General features: G+C 45.0%; 1 protein-coding gene and 1 long non-coding RNA gene across 4 annotated transcripts in view; one reads left to right on the top strand and one right to left on the bottom strand.

Moving 5' to 3' along the window:
- LOC142776583 (DNA (cytosine-5)-methyltransferase 3A-like) overlaps window positions 1-20,133 on the bottom strand; it is a 152,193-nt gene that overhangs the window by 60,307 nt on the left and 71,753 nt on the right. For all 3 annotated transcript variants that reach the window (XM_075880485.1, XM_075880484.1, XM_075880486.1), the window contains 3 exons: window positions 12,684-12,786; window positions 12,514-12,633; window positions 10,322-10,461 (listed from right to left, as the gene is read on the bottom strand). In XM_075880485.1, the coding sequence (XP_075736600.1) occupies window positions 10,322-10,461; window positions 12,514-12,633; window positions 12,684-12,786 (363 nt within the window). The remainder of the gene's footprint in view (window positions 1-10,321; window positions 10,462-12,513; window positions 12,634-12,683; window positions 12,787-20,133) is intronic.
- LOC142776584 (uncharacterized) overlaps window positions 4,399-20,133 on the top strand; it is a 61,080-nt gene continuing 45,345 nt past the window's right edge. Inside the window, exons 1-2 of the long non-coding RNA XR_012887650.1 lie at window positions 4,399-4,765; window positions 10,326-10,459. This is a non-coding gene — a long non-coding RNA (uncharacterized LOC142776584). The remainder of the gene's footprint in view (window positions 4,766-10,325; window positions 10,460-20,133) is intronic.

Below are 20,133 nucleotides of genomic sequence, written 5' to 3'. Positions count from 1 at the left end.
GAACGCAAAAGTGTGGCATCGGTGCACGAAAAGAGGAGAGTCACCCGAGGGCAAGCGCACCAGACCTGTAGACAAAAGATATTGATCGGGAAAAAGCTCATGGCATGCAACTGGAGCCGAGAAGAAAAATTCCAGAGGATGAGCTGGCCCGGTGTGTTGGGACGCTAATGGTGCATTCAGACGACGGACCGAATCCGGATTTGTCGTGGACGCGGACGGCTAATCCGCAGATGATCCGCCTGCAGGCGCATCCACACGACGGACGATGTCCTAGGAGAAAACAGCCGGATTACCCTCGACAGCAGGTTCGCCACTCACCTGCGCCCGCTGAAAGCAGACCGGTTTGAGAGTATTCAACATAGATGCCCGCAGGAAGCGACGCTTGACTGCGATGTCTGTCGCGTTGTTACAAATGAACGAGGAGTGTTATTCTGTCAGGAGAAAAGGCAGTTTCTGGCAGAATGTTCTTTCAACTACACTGTTCCCTACTTGTAGAACTTCTAAACGTGTCTCCCGCCTAGAAGCGGCACGTCGCCGGTTGCAGAAGTTGGAATATTTCACCACCATGACGGCTAAGAATCTCGCGTGTTAAGCGACGGCGGCGACATTTCCCGAACCACCAAAAGTGATTTCTGCATATTTAATCACCTGAGAACAAAGTCTCCGGAAAGTAAGTAAACAATGCTCAAGCGTAGATGATGCCGACCAGTCGCTGTCCGCGAGCCATGGAGGACATGCCGCGAGCAGACGAAAAGTGTACTGGTTGCCACCGACCCCAAGCTATTCCGCTGAAGTACCGGCTCTCCCCCGCCAGAATCCCGATGTGAGAAACAGGTTGGGTTCATCCGTCCGCGAGCCGCGCGGACGAGTCGCGGACGAGGGGAATCGCTGATGTGAGGTCACGTGACGCGCCGTCCATCCCGCCACATCGGGATTCGATCCATCGTCTGAATGCACCATAAGCAGCGAAGACATGATAACGAGCGTCACTACAGTGACGGGAGCAGGATGACCTGCTGGTTCTGAAGGTTGTTGGCGCAAGAACCCGGGAAGTGGCCGTCAACCTCCGATGTGTGAGTGAGGCGGCGAGTACTTTCCACAACCTTGCCCAGCAGTTCCCAATGGACTTTCAGCTTCCCCTCATCGTGCTGGAATGTGAGCAGCCCACACCAGTCTGCAGAGTGAATGCGTCAGTGAGTGATTTCTGGACGAACGGGACCAAGAGAGGCCAAAGACTGAGATGAAGACTGGGACACCGGCGATGAAGAAGAGTGGTTCGTGCGGCGGGAGCAACTGACGGTGACCGTAAGAAGTAGGGCAGCCCGTCAACGACGGACTCGACAAAACGTCGACTGCGCAATGGGCAACAGATTGCAACGTGACAAGCCGTAAGAACGTTCCTTTGTAGACGCCATATTGGCTTAGGGCTGATGACTCGGGCTAAACACAGATTTATACTGAATTATGGTCAGTTTTGGTCAGGTTGCTATTATGGTCAGGTTGCTATTATGGTAGTTTAGTGAACTCGCGAGTATTTCGTTTTCGTTTTTCATTTTTTTATTTATTTGGTGAGTGTTTGTGTTTGGTGTGATATAGTGTGTTTGTTTTGCTACACACGTCTCCCATCTGTTTTAAATTGATTCTACGCAAGTGCTCCCGAGATAAGTTCGTGTCAATAATTGGCGAGTTACAGAATTTTTTCTTTTTGCACTCCATTCACATTATCATCGGGGGTTCAGGATGGATTACAAGAAGTTGACAGCCATAGCAAAAGACGTGGAGATAAACAAGTAGAAGACGCTTGAGTTCTTCGAAAATGCTCGAAAGGAACACTCGCGTGAGCTAGCATGTGAAGAAAAGCAGTGCGAGGCGGAGCGCAAGGAATGTGACACCGGGTACTAGAGGGAGCAAAATTGGGTACGCGAATCCGTCCCAGGATTCGCATAGACTTCGCAGTGGTGTTCTTAAAATACGACCATATACAAGTTCTGCATGGCTAGAGCCAATTCTCTCATGGGGAACAGATCTCAAAGCAAACGTAACGACAGGAATGCACTCTTCCAAGTTGCACTCGTGCTCATAGCAAAAAGCTGTCAGTATCCGTTTCAAAGCGGAATGCAAAAGCTATACCAGATAAGATAGCGGGAGATGAATCGAACTGTGCACTAGCTTTATTCCACATTTTTTCAAAATAGTAGATATAAGGCAGCTGGTGAATACAGTACCAAAACATATCCGTTCCAGGATACACGTAGAATTCACTGTGGAGTTCTTTAACTAAGGCAAACACAAGCTCCGCAGGGCTAAAGCCAGTTCTCTCATGGGGAGCAGATCTCAAAACAAACGTAACGGCAGGAATTCACTCTTCCAAGTTGCCTTGCGCTAGTAGCAAAAAGCTGTCAGTATCCGTTTCAGAGCGGAATGCAAACGCTCTACCGGTAAGATAGCGGGTGACGAGTGAAACTGTGCACTAGTTTTATTCCGCATTTTTCCAAAATCGTAGAAGTGAAGTAGCTGGTGAATACAGTACCAAAACATATCCGTTCAAAGATTTGCGTAGAATTCACAGTGGAGTTCTTTAACTAAGGCAAACACAAGCTCCGCAGGGCTAAAGCCAGTTCTCTCATGGGGAGCAGATCTCAAAGCAAACGTAACGGCAGGAATCCACTCTTCCAAGTTGCCTTGCGCTCGTAGCAAAAAGCTGTCAGTATCCGTTTCAGAGCGGAATGCAAACGCTCTACCGGTTAAGATAGCGGGTGACGAGTGAAACTGTGCACTAGTTTTATTCCGCATTTTTTTCAAAATAGTAGATGTAAGGCAGCTGGTGAAGAAAGTACCAAAACATATCCGTCCCAGGATTCACGTAGAATTCAAATGGAGTTCTTTAACTACGGCAAAACACAAGCTCTGCAGGGCTAAAGCCAGTTCTCTCATGGGGAGCAGATCTCAAAGCGAACGTACCGGCAGGAATGCACTCTTTCAAGCTGCATTTGTGCTCGTAGCAAAAGGCTGTCAGTATCCGTTCTGGAACTGAATGCATACGCTCTACCGTCTTAGAATGCGGGTGATACATCAAGCTATACACTACTTTATTTCGTATTTATTCAAATAGTAAAGTAAGGCAGCTCATGGAGACACTACCATTGTAGCCTTGAGTTTCAGAAGAAAATTCGACATGTGTGAATATCGAGAGCAAGCATCCATCACATAAGAATTCGGCTTCCTAAGTGATACCGCTTCTGGAAATTTCATGGCAACACAGAGTGCCGTCAGGATTTTTGACCACTTTGCCTTGACTCTGGTGATGGCCCGACGATAAGAATTGCTCGGCGCCGAAAAGGTTTCGCGATAATTAAACATGTTTCATGGGTTCCTGCCACTTGTTTCTGCATTTCTCCACTCACTGACAAGTGTCACAGAAGCGCACAAAGGCTTTGGTATCCTTCCAGCATATCGGTCAGTCAACCCTAGAGAAATTCTAGCCTTGGTCTTCTTTAGGCCAAAAAGCCCCGCCTACGGCTTTTGATGCGCCATTTTCAATAGTTAACGATACTTTTGCAGTACCGATAGCTGCTCATACTTGTGACCTTGCACATCTGTGTCGCTACAATATAGGAGCCTTAAGTGTTTATAAACAAACACTTTTTTGCTCCCAAATTTATGCTTTCCATTAGTGATTTAATTGAGAGGTATTCACGCTACTCTCAAATGAGCATTTCTCCATCAACCTTCGACAGCTCACACCAACTTTTAGCTACAGGCGAGAAAGAAAGTGTCCATCTCACCCAGCCGCGCCACTTTGGTTCCTCCACCGAGAGAGACGACGCTACTCACTTCACGCACAGGCAGCTCGAGTAACCCAACCCGAGCTTTTTCTGTTCGAGGCTTGGTAGACTTGACGCTACGGTCCCCCTGCTTGGCCGCCTTTGCAGGTGATTGTTCAACACATCGAACGACATCAATTTCGCACGAAAACTTTCACGCTTGCGATTGTGCGAGGGCCCTGCGCACCAAGTTGTAAAAGAACAAATTACCATGCTCCTTGAGGAGCTGCTGCCAAAGAGAACTATAATGAAGTGCGAAGCAGCAGCGTTGCGCACACCTTTGATCTGGCTGAAACGGGCGTCAACGCGAGCGATAGAAGAAGGGTTTGAAGCGAAACTCGGGTAGTCTATACTCGAGCAAGCGTTTCTTTCAACCGCAAAGTCATGAAAGGCAGGTTGGGTTTCGTGTAAGTTTCATCGCAGAGAAACATGCCCAAAAAGTGTTTCCACTCAACTTGTGGTCTATCCTTGCGGGTGGTGGAGAGGGTGGAGAGCGAGAGAAATGTATTGTGACTGGGCGGATGAGCAAAACCATCTAGGTGTTGCCTAGCCCAGATTCCTTTTCTTGTCCACCTATGTGTGTTGGTGGGAGCCGGCAGCTGCTGCGGGTGAGAGTGACGTGAATACGCAGCTGCGACTTGACCTACTTGGCTTTGTTGCAACAACTTCGGCGGAGGAACGCGGTGCGTTACATTGACACTGAGACTCGGACGGACAGCGCTACACAGGCTTGTCCAATAGCTGCTCTGCATTTAAAACAATCGGGAAGCGTCGCAGCAGGCACATCTGTTTCCGTGTGAAGCTTACCAAAATAGCTTTCAATGACAACTGTAGCGATCGGTAAGCAAACACTCTGCTCCTCGGTGACTTGCCTGATCTATGTGCACTCTTTTCCGTGTGAAGCTTACCAAAATAGCTTTCAATGACAACTGTAGCGATCGGTAAGCAAACACTCTGCTACTCGGTGACTTGCCTGATCTATGTGCACTCTCCTGTAAAGTCGTCCGGAGACACAAACAGTTTGTGCACAATGCCAGTGGTTGCCCTGAGTCTCAAGTGCTAGACACGTTTTTCAATTGACACTAATTTCCTGTATATACGGCTCTAATAACCGCATGTTCATTCAAGACTCTCGGATTGTTGCGAAAGAATGTTTGTTTACATTTTAACGCAATGTGTCCTTCCCTTTTTCCAGTTATAGCAAATTAGCGCCTTCTGTGACTTAAAAACCCATGTGATATCAACGAGATCTTTGGGAACCTCACTAGATATCTGCGCTGCCGTTTGTCCTTCCCCTACAGTGTCCTTCGTAAGAGATGGGCCCTTTTTAAAATTACGGTGTGGAGGGGGGGGTTTCAGTTCATCAGGTTTCTTTCAAAAGCCCTATTTCACCCTTTTTAACGCACACTGCCCTAGTATGCAAGTTTTGGCGAGTATAGTACTTCTCAGCTAACTCTGCTATTTTGTTTAGCTGTACATCACCAAACTTATCCTGCAGCCAAAACTTGACGCCACCCTCAATGCAACAGTAAATTGCTTCATTGCGATGCATAATACTACCTTATCGAGATTATCATAGACATTTTCGCCCTCGAGTCAACTAGATTGAGGACAAAACTTGAAGTCAACGTGTGACTCATTGCCCCTTTTAGGTGCGAAGCAGCTCTTTGGCTAGCCTGTTTAACACAGTTCATTCGAGTCTCTGCCCCAACGCACCGTGCCGCGTTTTCCCTGTCGTATTTCTGGAAACCATGACAAGTAGGTCAATCACAGCTGTGCGTTAACGTCACTCTCTCCCTCACTTGCAGCAGCTGTCGGCTCCTCCCAGTACACGTAGTTGGTGTTGTTCTTCCGCCCGCTCGCAACACACTTCTCTCTCGCTTCACCCTCTCCACCGCCCATAACGCTCGTCTCCACGTTGAGTGGAAATGTTCTTTCGGCTCATTTATCTGCGATGAAACTTGCACGAAACCCAACACGCCTCTGATGTCTTTGCCTTTGAAAGAAACGCTTACTCGAGTAAATGCTACGGAGTTTGATTTCAAATTGTTTTTCCTGCATCCGCATTGACGCCCGTTTCAGCTGGGTCAAGGGTGTGCACGCCGCTGCTACTTTGCACGCTATCATGGTTCTCTGCGGAGATAGTCCGTAATTTTTTTGCATGCCGGAATCTTTGCCGTAAAGCCTCGGGTACCAACTTATAACGTACATCTCAAGAGAACTTCTTTAACCTGGCCATAACTCTCAAACGCTTCCCTCGACAAGCGCGTAATCACGTCGTATGCTTGCATTGGAAGTAAAGCTAACATGTTCTGCGCCAAAAGAGACTGCTTGATTGCATTTTGCTCAAATATGTGTTTAAACTCGATGAGATACTTCACCACGTCCTCGCCAACTATGAACGATGACAGTTCGTCTTGAATTCTATGAACGCTAACCTGCACAGTTGCAGAAGTTACACTAGGTGGCCACGAACACTGTAGAAGTGCCAATTATATTCTTTTCAACTTGAGGTGCACCAATCTTTCGGCCTCCTCATGGCGTTCTCATCTTTCACCCTCCTCACGCTCACCGAGTTCTCACCTTCTTGACTCCTCGCACTGCTCTCTCTTTTCGACCTTCTCACCACGTCCTTTATTATCCGCCCAGGCATCATCCACATCCTCAGTCAATACTTCTTCCTTCTTAATCATGTTCCCTAGAATCGCTGGCTTTTCTTTCGCATGGCCCAGAGCAAAGTCTTGTTCCTCACAAAGTTGGATGAGTTCCTTTATTCTAAGGGTCTTCATCACTTACACTAGCCTCTTGCTGTTTGCCCTGGTTTAGAATTTACTTTCCGCCCCCACAATAGGTCTAAAAGGAAGTTTTTCCAGCCTTCTGCATTAACTTTAGTGTTATAGCACTACTTTTTTACTTGTAACAATAAAAGCTTACTTTAATGCGCCACACAGCCCTTATTTAAACTACTATAACCAGTGCTAGAGCAGTGTGGTGGACTGAGGAGAAAACATCAGGCCTCCCCGCATCAAGGTGACTGGTGCCAGTGGATCCCGCAGCGGCCATCTACTGTTGGCTATCGCGTGTCTCAGCTCGTGGCTGCATCTGCGCCGAGCTGATAGACGGAGCGCACAGGGTGACAGTGAGTGAAGGCAACATTTATGTACAGTAAAAAAGAGGCGTTCGGCACAAATTCAGCACTAGGGCCGACAGCTTATGGAGCTCACACTGAGAGGCGCGATGAGCCCTGATTTTTTCGGTTGCTCTCTCACTCTCCTTGCGCCGCTTGGTTCTTCTATAGGTCCTGGGGATCTTTTGCATCAGCCAGTAGTTCCAAGCCTCGAATCAGGAACCACCGTTGGCCGCTGGCTGGAACTGGACTCGTGGGTGAGGTGGGCTTTCCGCACATTGCGTAAGACTTACCGCAAGAAACGCTGTTGATTGCATCACAGTGGCTCGCTCGCTGGTTTAGACGCTGGTTGCAGCAGCCAGTCCATCGATGTTGACGCCACTTGCATCAGATGATACCAGCTTGAATACTTTGCAGAAGCAATGATGTTCGGTTTGAACTCACAGGCATAACAATCCACACACCTCGCAACTGCGTTTCCATCAGGCTGCTGAAACAATCTTTCAAATTAAGATGGTGTTGCCGGGCTTTCTCGTTAAGGCATTGCCTAAATTGGCCTACGTATTCTTGGCCCCAACACAGTGGAATGAGATTCACAGCCCAGACGCCCACTCAGTAAACCCAGTGAACTTAGTCTGGACACGCACTCAGCACATAGTTGCGTCAAAAGTATGCGCCAAACGTATCCTTAGGTATGGTGTGTGTTTGCATATAATGAACGTGGACAGCACCAGTTTTCCAATTACAGTGTGAATTCAAGTGAAAGCCTAGAAATAATAAAAATGTTTCAGGACAGGTGATGAAGTAAGCAAATATGTTTGACTCTTCAAAGTTATCATTCCACAAGTGCGGTGCATCTTTTAAGAAAAGGCACGTGAGTGGATAAGCAAGTTGGGCAAACTAGGTGGAAGTATTAAAAAAAACACTCCAAAAATTTCGAAAATACTGCACTGTTCGTGGCTGCTCAAAGTTACGAACCGCTGCGGTCTTCTGTGGTTTCGCTTCTACACCATTTCTTTCCATGAGAAAGCCAAGGGTAACTGCTTGACGTTCGCCAAAATCACTTTCTTTTTCAGTTAAAAACAAGGTGCGCTGTCTATGTGCATTCAAACACAAGCATTGAGTGGTGGCTGCGTTCCTGAAAAAATTTTTGTATAAATATTAGCGTCACCTTTAGATAACATGCCAATTATTTTTTAGTTCCATTCAAGGAGCTCGTCGTTCATAAATCTCTCGAATGTCCGTGGAGCATTTCACACTCCGTATGGCATAACGCGGAACTGTCAAAAACCATCGGGTGTTACGAAGGTTTCATCATTCTAGTCCGATGGGTGCACAGGAATTCGAATAAACTCGAAACACATGTCCACAAAAGGAAAAAATTGTAAGGTGCAGATATTCACAGCATCATTTATACGTGGCAAGGTTGATTGATTGATATGTGGGGTTTAACGACCCGAAACCACCATATGGTTATGAGTGGAGGGCTCTGGAAATTCCGACCACATGGAGTTCTTTTCCGTGCACGCAAATCTGAGCACACGGGCCTATAACATTTCTGCCTCCATCGGAAATGCAGCCACCGCAACCTAGATTCGAACCCGCAACCTGCGGGTTAGCAGCCGAGTACCTTAGCCACTAGACCACCGTGGCGGGGCAGTACATATGTGGCAAGGGGTATAGGCCTTTTTTATAACGGGGTTTAGGTGGTGATAGTTCATATACAGAACATCATTCACTGTTGTTTTTCATGAGAATGAGAAGAGATACCTTCCGACTACATGATACTTGGACGGCTTCCTCCTCAACAGATATCCAACCTACTTCGAAAAAACAATAGAATGAGGTATGCAATGTTCAACCTGCAATACGATAACTTTTCCCTAAGAAAGTAACATACAATTATATTGCGGAAAAAACGCTGGTGCTTGCCCTAGGCGTGTCCTTTGCATGCTAAGGTTGAGGGTTCATATGCAACAACACAAAAAGTGATTTTGCTTGCACTTTACCTTTCAGTTACACTGAGAAATACCTTATTTACCAAATCCCAGTGCACCCCCAAATTTAAAGCTCACTTCACTTCCACTATCCATACAACAAGAATACAGCTATATCGCTCTTTAAACAATTCTCCTTTTGTACGAACTAAGTGAAAGACGGCAGCACACAGCTACGCTTCATGTAGGTCAAGCGAGACCTGGAATCCTGTTTCTTCTGAACGTAGACCGAGGTTTTGATGAGTAACCATGAAAGTAGTGTGTATGACCTAGAACTAGGAATATGAACATAAGCTTTTACAAGCGTATACCTGAGTGGTTACTGACCGGACTAAGAAATACACGCTCGGTAGCTCTAAGCTGCGTCTCTTCAAGCCGGAAACGTCTTTACCTCAAGACGGCCTTTCTTCGATGCAGGAATTATTTCGAAGTGTGGAGCAGGTTGGCTGTCATAGGTTGTGATCTTATGCTGTCACCATTGAGTAGTGTAAAGGAGGTGAAATCACAGGTAGCACAGCCATTTGAGGGCGTGTTCGCCACTAAGACAAATGTTGTTCCTCATGTTCTTGGAATGCATTGATTATAATATTAAGTGTGGACCACATTAAGCATTGGGCTGTTGTATGCTGCCTTAGCTTAGCGTAAGGAAGCCAAACCAAAAATGGTGAAAGAGGAAGTAAGCGACAATTACAAAGAAAGAGACGAAGAAAAAAGTAAGACAAATAGAAATAAAGGGGCCGCCCATATCCGTACTTTTCCCAGGCTTGGAGCCCTTTGTGCCAAGCTCCAAAAACTTCGTTTATTTTTGTAATTAGCGCCAATTGTAAAAGTTGCAGCTCATTTTTTATACAATGAAAACATAGTAAATGACCAATAAAAATTGTTTCATGCGAACAAACTGACATTCGGTTTTGCAAATAATCAGCCTAAGCTACTAATCTCAATAATCGTGCAATAGATAGAGTCTGCATTTCAAAGGTGTTTTGTGTAATCATGTGACCTAATGCTTTGGCATAAGTCACAAATTATTTATTTGAACTCTAAGTTGACTAGATTTGCTGCCTTCAATTATGAGTCGAGATGCTGCCAGTTATTTTAATGGTTTTTTCTGACCAAAAAAATCACTAGCAGCAACTTGGAGGCACAGGAAAAAAGTGTAATGTCTATTTAAAGACATATCGAGAATTCCAAGATCGAAAATTTTTCCAAATTCTTTCAAAACGCTAGCGCTATCCTTAGCGCTAGTGACAGGCATTCCTAGTTTAAATAACCCAGTCATGGAGGAAAGTATCATTTGAGAAAACACCTCCAGTAATTATGAAGATGCCATAATAAGTTATGCGATAAGCTGCATCAACGCAACAACCACTCACGCAGGTACCATCCGGAGCAATTGCGAACAAACTCTCAAGAAGCTTTCCACGACAGTCTTCACAAATGGCTCCTTCCACAAGGGGGTGCTGAGTGCATGTATCACCGAGGCGCAGCGCAGTGTCACAAGCGATGCACAGGTCTGTAAGTAAATATAGCCCTTAGGGCGTTGCTCTGCCAAATGAGGCAGACAATAGCCACAGTTGATTTCAGAAGTATGACATAGTTATTAACGCTGTATGTGTGGTTTATCTCATGCGGTTGATGTTACTTCAAGCAGTTATATTCGGACTTCACTTTAAAAGCTTGGGGCAACAACATCAAAGGCTGCACCTACGTGCAAGCAAGTGGCGCCATCTTTGAAGAATACTGCCGAGTATAGGAGTAAGAATATAACGTTATATCTGTAGGCATTTGGCTGTCACGCTTCAGTTACATAGGCAAGATCACCAGACTCACAGTTCAGTCAATACGAGGTTCGTCTAAAGAAGCATGGTTTAGGTAAGCAGGGCAAGTGCCACCGCACCTCGCACCGCATCTCGCACCACCTAGGCTTGGCTATTCTTCTCCAGTTTCGGTTAGTTAAAACACGCATGCGTTACGTTTTTTTGAAAACATGCCAGGCGACACGCGACTAGCACTTACAGGTTGTTTTCTCGAGAATAGCGAGGGCTGCTCGCTCAGTAGAGGACAACATATTGAGGTGATGAGTGGCGGTATCGCAATGACCCTCTCCTCACGGGGCTACGTTAGTCGTCCACTGGATAATTTATTCAAGTTTTTAGCTCTATCTCCGGTTTCAAGTCGCATGACCAGTTTTTACGTGAGAATATGTACTTTTTGATGAAGTACCAACAAGTAAAAAACAAGAAAGGCTCTAGTAAAAACACCAAGGTACAAGTACAGTCATTGCAGAAGCAAGGCGTAAGTAAGTTTTGAACCCTGTGAGGATGCAGAATGGCCAGTGAACACAGCCCAACGAAGATGTAAGCCCTACCGCCTGGCTCAATCTTTGAAACCATGCCCCGCCGCGGTGATCTAGTGGCTATGGTACTCGGCTGCTGACCCACAGGCCGTGGGATAGAATCCTGCAGCGGTGCTGCTGCATTTTTGATGGAGCCGAAAATACCATAGGCCCATGTGCTCAAATTTGGGTGTACGTTAAGGAATCCAGGTGGTCAAAATTCCTGGAACCCTCCACTAAAACGTCTCTCATAATCATGTCGTGGTTTTGAGTTAAACTCACATATAATCGAAATAACGGGGTTGACAGCGTACATGCAAATAGGTAGCGCAAACTGTGTGCGTAAGCAGAAGGAAAGGCGCCGTCATTGCAATTTAGCATAGTATCAGTGGTTTATATTAGTAATGATTCGAGATGAGTTCTTACTAATCCAAACCACTAATACCATGCTACATCACAAAGACTGTGCTTTTCCTTCTGTTAGTACACGCAGTTTGCACCATCTATTTGCACGCACACAGTCAACTCCCGTTATTTGATTGCTTCCAATATAAACAAGGTATGCAAGCTGATTGATTGATTATGTGGGGTGTAAAGTCCCAAATTCACGAGGACTCCGAAAATTTTCTCCACCTGGGGTTCTTTAACGTGCACCGATATCTGAGTACATAGGCCTACAGCATTATCGCCTCCATCGAAAATGCAGCCGCCGCAGCCGGGATTTGATCCGGCGACCTGCGGGTCAGCAGACGAGTACTTTAGCCACTAGACCACAGCGGTGGGATGGTATGGAAGGCGAAACGTCCGTGTTATTTTTTAAAGCGTTTTGGGTTGATGTATTTCTTAAACTTTTGACCACGACAATATATTAGCAAACGATTCATGCAAAAATTGGTGATCAGGTTGTGACCCATGTCGCTATCTTGTTATCAGATATACTTTTTTGTCCCGCACGTGTCATTATAATTTGTGACAGTGCAATTTGTTTACCATAAAAATGGAAATTTGATAGCGCAAGACATATCAATCACGGCGCATTGCTACTTGGTGTGCTTGCTACAATGATGTACTTTAGTTACATTCTATTCTTTAGCAGACGAGCTGGGAGTTCTCTCTCGAGTTATTTCAGTCTGATCTCTGTTCTTAGTATTGTGAATTGAATGACAAATTGTTCATTAGTGCCACGCTCACTAATTCTGCACTTACACACCTTCATTCGGGGCTGCTTACCTGTTGCAATCTGCGCTGCTTGTTGAGGGGGCACTGCTGGCTCTTTTGCAATCTGCACTGATTGTCGAGTGGGCACGGCTGGCCCAGGAATCCTGAGGGCTTTCAGCACAGCAGTAGGCACTACACAGGGAGTCATCAGTCATCAAGTTGGGAACATGACCTAAGCTCACCTGATCCAGTCACATGGGCGTCCAGAGAAGAAGACTTTTCCCGGAACCAAGCAATCAAGTCCGTATCGTCAGGCAGAGGCGTACAAGATCGGGCCACAATCACCTGCAGTACATTTTTCTTTATGTAATCAGAATGTCTAATAGCACTGCAATCTGAAATCTACAAATTCTCTGAGAGAAAACGAGACAAAATTTAGCCTCTTACATGCTCTTCAACAGAAGTTTGTGCGCCGTGTGTTCTCTGTGGTATATCATATATTTTGTACGTAACTTAAGGTGTCAATCCCAGCTGGCGTCTACAGAGTAACAGGTTAACAGAGTAACAAACCGTAATTGGGTCTCGTGCGCATCGCCTTCAGAACTGCTAAACATTTTTGGTTCTCGGTGTATGGCCTCAATCGTGCTATAAGTAAATGAACGACTGTAGTCGTAACATTGGTTGTTTCGAAGTGTAATTGAATTCCTACTGCAAGCACAGTTAATAGGTGCCCACTATAGGTCTTGATTACTTGCTTCGCGAATCAGCGAAGGGCCCTCCGAGTTCGTAGGTCAGCTCGCGAAGCTACTCAAGTTCACTTTGTTGATAGTTCTGCTGCTGATGATGATGATTAATACACATGAGTGCTTTCTAATACGTGGGCCCTCAGAAAACCCACTTGTTAATCGATTCTCATGTTTTGACACCTGGCGTGTTTTGACATAGATAAACAGTTACAACAAATATCCTGGCTCTGTGGTAGAACTCAGGGCATCTGCTTGCCACGTAGACCCCCTGGGTTTGATTCTCGCTCTGACCTGGAACTTTTTATCATATATTCCACTCGCATATTTCAGAGCTTTTTGGTTTCGAACAAAGCGATCAGCTTTCGCTCAAAAGCAATGATGCCAACAACAGCCTGGACGCCGGAAATTCTGTGAAATGAGCTCTTTAAGGCTATCACCTTAAAAATGTTCTCTCTGATTGAGCTGCTTTTACTTTCTCGAATAGAATAATGCCGAACCTAAAGTAGTGAAAGACAAGTTAAGAAGTTAATTCCAGTCATCCTGTTGATGACTCCCATTTAAAATATCGCTCTATAAATCTCCTACAATGAGGTTTAGTTGAGAGGTCCTCAGGCACCCTGTTGCGCTCCTTGGTATTCTTCTTCAGCGCAGCTGGAGGAAAATAAAGGAGGATAGATCACAAAATGGTGCTTGAGAACCCAATTCTTTGGTGTACCTTGCACTACAGCTTCCTACAAAAACGAGGTGAGGACGGGTTGATCGCTGATTGGCATGGCCACAGTACCTGCGCCAGCTCACGAATGGCTGAGCTCTCCTAGCCCCGATTGATGTTCCTATATGGGTCATAACTAACCTAGTGATGTCATACACTACAGGCCGTGGCGTAGTCATAGCATAGGCTGAGAAGGAAGCTTTTTTAGAGATTTTTTAAAATCCTCTTGGGCCAAGAACTACAAGCACATTAGCAAGGTACCAACTATGCCTTAAATTATGAATGAGAGGCCGGATTTTTAGGCACTGAAAAGGTGTTTTTTGACCCTAAAGACCTGCATGTAAAGCACCGTTTTAGGCCTCTAAGTAATAAATATAAGCATAATAAATTTCTACAAAAGTTGAAATATTTTAAAACAAAGACGTCGCTGACTTGTATCACAACAAGCAAAAGAAAATGATATTGTTTAAGGTAGCACCAAGAAAACAAAGATTCAACATAATTATGCACTTCCCGCGTGATTCGCAAATTGCAAACTTTCGCTTTATTGTCCAGCATCTTGAGTCAAGTGTCTACCGCTCAATCACCACTCTTCTGGGTCTCTTTCGTTTAGTCATGAATTTGAAGTGCAGTGCAGGAGCAAGTAACCTCACCACTGATATCCCATGGAAGGAAGGGATGCCAGGTGTATTCGTGTAGGATCAATTTCTCCCTTGTAAGTGAACACCTTTGAGAGCCCCTCACTGGGTTTGGGCATTTCGAGCTGACAAGCGATATGGATGCATTGGACACTCAAGACCATGCCTGCAAATATTCGCAACGCTGCGTGTCACAGAAAAGCACTTGACTTCTGAGTGCCACTCTCTCTTCTCACGGGCGCACGCCCCAAAATGTAGGGAGTGACGTACAGCAAGTAGTGGTGCTACTTTCACATGGATCTTTTACATAACATTGGTACTTGACGTAGCTCAACGTACACCCTTCATCAGAACTTGGCTACACACTAGCTACATTTAGAAAACACGGACGAAAAATGTCGCGTTTCCTGATTATATCCTGCATTGCAAACGATACATCCTTAGGAGCATTGCACGTGACATTATTCTAGATGGCATGTGTTATTTGTGTATTCTGTTGTGTAGCATGGATAAGGAGCATTTTCGTTTGGGTAACTGCTTCACATCAGTTTGAAAAGGAAGTGCAAAGACAAAGGGAAAAGAAAGACAGCGCTCTTTGTGACTATGTCTTTCTTTTTCCTGTGTCTTTGCACTGCCCTTTATAAATGAGTATAATGAATGAAAGATGAGAAAAATAATAATACACGCCAACAGAATAACTGCTTTTCATTATTTTTATTTTTGTTTTCAATGGCTACGAGAGGGTGTACACTAACCAGTCCTCATTTCACATCCACCGAGGGACCAGTGGCTAGGGTGCTCTACTGCTGACCCGAATGTCGCGAGTTCGATTGCGGCCGCGGTAGTCGCATTTAGATAGATTCGAAAAGGTAGATGCCCACGTACTTCACAGTGCCACGGAACATTACAGAACACCAGATGGTCGAAAATTCCGGAGATTTCCACTACGGCATCTTTCATACTCATATCGTGGTTTTTCACGTAAAACCACATGCACATCCTACCCCGAAACTACTACAAGTTCCTGCATCATGCCTTCGCCAACCATGACAACGCTTAGTTTGTGTTGGGTGTGTCATCTCTGACCGCAGTTTTGGTGTAGCAATGTCGTGTATCGCTGTCACAATAAATGATTAATGCTAGCCGCTCCAAAAGTATGCGCACTGACTGATCTATCCCACAAAAATGGGTAATACACAACCGAGTAAAACGAAGCGACACATTATCGATGACGTGGGTGCGCAAGTAGGCAAGGGCACGTCATGCACGCATGATCATGCTTACACATGATGATCTTGGTGCGTATGCATCATGTGATCCTAGAGCCCCCATACTGAAAAGAGCATGGCGGGAATTATGGTCGTGATGGTTACATGGGGCAAAAGGCCAGGAATGCAAGCTTGCCTCATCGCAACACTGTTTTGTGGCTCTTAGTGAATCAATTTGAAAAATCATGGCGGTGGAACGCTTTTCATTGGGTACGCGAAATCTTCTAGTGTCTAACTACTACTTCTTATGTCACCTAGAGGGGGGTACTCATAGAAGTAAATTGCAAACAAAACAAAATCAGCAAGCACATCACATCTTTTACCTGAAGGCACAGCAGCACATGAGTTTTAATCTCTAAGAAAACATGCCTACAATAATGCAACACACTTGTTCTCTTCATAAGTGATTTCAACTAACGAAAAACGAATTATTATGACAGTTATATCTGATATGGCATTTTGAAGTCGTAAAAGAATTACCATTGCGCGAAGAAAATTGTTTAGGTACAATCATTTTGGAATGCGAGTTTTAAAATAATGCGAGTTGTACCACAGTTCACTTTGACGCGATGATAGAAATTCCCATTCTAGTTCATTTTTCATATTGGCACAGCTGTCATTTTTGAGTAATTGCTTAGGACAAACCTTGCAGCCCTGTTCTGTTTTTTTTTTTCATGTTTGTCACCTAAAGACACATACCAAGCGATCTCATACAGCACAAGCGTATTCAGGCATATGGTGAGTGTATGCTAAATACACCATAGATTGTAAGCATGCTGATGCCTGTCTCAGGCTTTGCTGTATAATGTATGTAATGATGTCGCAGCCTTCGCCCCCACTGTATCAAGATGAACATTCAATGAATGGCCCTCTATGGTTTTTCATTTGTTCTCCACCCACCCGCGTCTCCACAGAAAAACCTGCTGTTTCTTTCCCAACGCAACACCCATGTTTTCAGGGTGGTTGTTCAGTTCCTTCTGGACACTCGACAGTTGTCCATAGAAGACGGTCGCCACGTCCTCGGCCATAGATGCCATTCTCAATTTCTTATACCATCTTTAATTTTCTCTCATGCAGATGCTGAGACGTGATTCTATTTAGGGCTGCAGAAATAGCACGTTTTCACTCCTCATGATTCAATCACTCGCAGCATGTCAGCTTTGTGGGATATGGTGGCCAGCGAGTGCTATTTCACTGTGGTTAGCAGTTGTTTTGCAGAAGTTGCTACAGCTAGAGGACTTTGTTGAACCTCAAAGTGCTTGGAAATATCTATGTTGCCTTTTTTACACAAATAAAGGTTTCAAGCGGCATCCAAAAACACAATTTAGGCTTAAATAGCGTTCATATATGCGCTGGTGTGAAAAATAGGCATTTATAGGCAGTTATGGGCATTTAAGCACGAACACCAAATATAGGTCTTTAGAGGCATTATAAAACACTATAAAAGCCCTTCTTGACTTCTAATTTATGCTCACATATTCAAATGGCATGATAGGAAGGCAGGAAAGAAAACAGGCATTTGCCTATAATCTGGTCTCTAATCTTTGTGAAGTGGCTAGTACAGAAGCATTTACTATGCCTTTATTCGTTATTTTTCGGAACAGCGTGGTTCCCGATGCACAGGAAAGTGCACAGAAAATACACATAAACACATATCTGCTATGGTTGAGCCCCTCCCCTCCCAGGAAAAAATTCTTGCTGCACCCCTGACGGCAGCCCGGAGAACACGTGACCTTCACCTTGAAGAGCAGAACGCGATGATATGATCAACCCCGTGCGCATCCCATTTTCGACTGCACGCCTGGTGTATGCCTCAAACGCGCTGTATGCATCAAACGCACTGAAGAGAAGCAAACGCCTGTACACGTAACATTAGCCTTAACCAAAATATTGTGGAATGCCTGCAGCAAGTACAGTTGCGCAGTGCCCGATACGCTGTAACTATTCTTTTTCAAAATCATGGAAAGGCCTGCATACGTGTCAGTAAGGTAACACGCAGACATGCACGGCCACTCGCTTCGTTCATGTTTTTGCTGATGGCAATGATACAATATGTTGAAATTCAACAGCTCGTTGCACAGTTACATCAATGTTTTCAGATACTGTCTGTTCGGTAAGCACACGTGGTCGCTGCGGTGAGGAGTGACCCCCTCTCATATTTCGTGCAACGGCAGCGCTTCGATCGCTTTGGGATTGCTGAAGCAGCATTGTCTGCTACTTTTGCTTGCGAAACAGCAGGACATTCTTTTCAAAACACGTGGATTTTTGCTAAAGCAGCTAGATGATGGCCAAATGAATTTTGCTTTGTGATAATTAAGGGCTGTGCCAAAGAAATATTTGAATAATTTCGTGCGTGCAACGTATCAGTGGCACGGGGCACATCAGGCTTGTGTCGTTTTTTCTCTCCCAAATCCTTAAAAAATATTCCCGTTATTATTTCCAAGCAAAAAGTGACACTCGACCACACTTGGCTATCCAGCGCCCACTCCTGATTAATTAGGTACCCCTACCCCCCTCCCAAAAAGAATCCTACCAGTGCCTCTGTGATAAATAGCGTTCATTTGTGCTTCCTGGCTGTGGACAATTCTAAGCGAACGAGCCTGCTGTAATTACACATCCTATAAATTGTGTGTAAAATAACAGAAACGGTGGTGCTTCTTTTTGAAGAGCTAAGGAAACTAGACAGGTCACACTGTCAGTCTTCCATGAATCAGTGCAACAATTAATCCTGGCATATTTTATATCGGTGACCTTGCATGCCTCGCAGCTGGCACAGCTGACATAAATGGTATACTTGTTATGTGAAGATGCCTTTCATGCATACAGAAACTCCTTGGACTAAAATATCCGGGCAGTTATGCGAAGGACTTCCAAAGTGAAGAAAGAAAACTTTAAGACAAAATAAAACTTAGTAGAATGGATGACGTACAGAGAGTATATAAATGCCTTACATTCAGAAAAACTTTGGGAAGTGCTTATGATAGATTTTTACTATTGAAGTCAAGAAAATTTTACAATAATTTCATTTTCTTCCATACAGAAGAAAAAGTGCCACAAGCAGTCAGCTGCTGACATGTATCTTTTGTAGCAAAGTGCATTTTCAATACTACATACGACTGCAATAGCCCTGCAGTGAGAGTGTGGTTTTGTGGGTAGCTTCGTCAACATCGCTGATCGCCACGTTAAGTCAGACACATCGCCACCACTTGCTGACACACGGCCCTCGAATTTCGTAGTTTCGCTAAGTTTTGTGTGTCCTTTTTTTTTCTCTTTAATGCCACTGCTTCAGACAAGTGTGCACGAATACTCCGGAAAATACTCCGGGAAGCCGCAATCTCAACGGTACGTCAGCGCCACCGTCGGAGCAGACGCGAGTTGATGCCACCTCTGGATCGCGCTTTTTCAACGGACAGTTTCTAAAAAATCACAGAATATCCACGGAGTGAATAATTATGAGTGGGGCGAAGCCTCCATCCATTCATCCGTCCGTGTATGCATCCGTCTATGCATGCGTCCATGCGTTAAATCGCGTTTGAGAATGTAGATGGCGTGCGGAGAACACCGACGAAATCTGAGCCAAAGAAGCCTTGCGCAAGCGTCTTCAACGTGCCCGCCGATCTGCTTCATTCATGCTCACCAGCTATCCGCCACATACGGCGACTATCCAGGGAACTGAGTGAGGGACTCGTTCTCCACGTACCCAGGCACAGCCTTGAAGCAGCCAATTGAAGAGAAGCGGTACAGTGCCATGTAGAATATCCTCACTCAACTGCAGTTTGTATGTACTTCTATGGGATAGTGTCGTCTATTGTACTGTTTGGAAGATACTGCCTTCTATTTTTTCTCGTCTCTTTTCTCGGTTACGCTTGACGCATGACGAGCGACTATCCAGGGGACTGAGAGAGGGACTCGTTCTCCGCGTACCCAGGCACAGCCTTGCAGCAGCCAATCGGAAAGAAGCGGTACAGTGCCATGTAGAATATCCTCATTCAACTGCAGTTTGTATGTACTTCTATGGGATAGTGTCGTCTATTATACTGTTTGGAAGATACTGCCTTCTGTTTTTTCTTGTCTCTTCTTTCGGTTACGCTTGACGCATGACGAGGTTAGAGTAAGAAAATTTTCGCCCCTAAAACATTCATAGATATTTTTGTCACTTGGCGTGCTTCTAGGATTTTGTTATGTAATGTTACAAGCATAAAGGAGACTCCATCCACTACAAGACACTTTTATGTTCTTTTATTACAATAGCAATTATTTGGGCACTCTCAGCTGGTTTTCGCACGCCAATGTCAACGCCGTTTGTCGTAAAAGTTTACGTATATATA

The sequence above is a fragment of the Rhipicephalus microplus genome, chromosome X (genome assembly GCF_043290135.1).
Source record: "Rhipicephalus microplus isolate Deutch F79 chromosome X, USDA_Rmic, whole genome shotgun sequence".
In the NCBI taxonomy this organism is placed as follows: Eukaryota; Metazoa; Arthropoda; class Arachnida; order Ixodida; family Ixodidae; genus Rhipicephalus; species Rhipicephalus microplus.
Note: the sequence above shows the minus strand (reverse complement) of the source record. Positions and strands in the feature narration are given on the sequence as shown.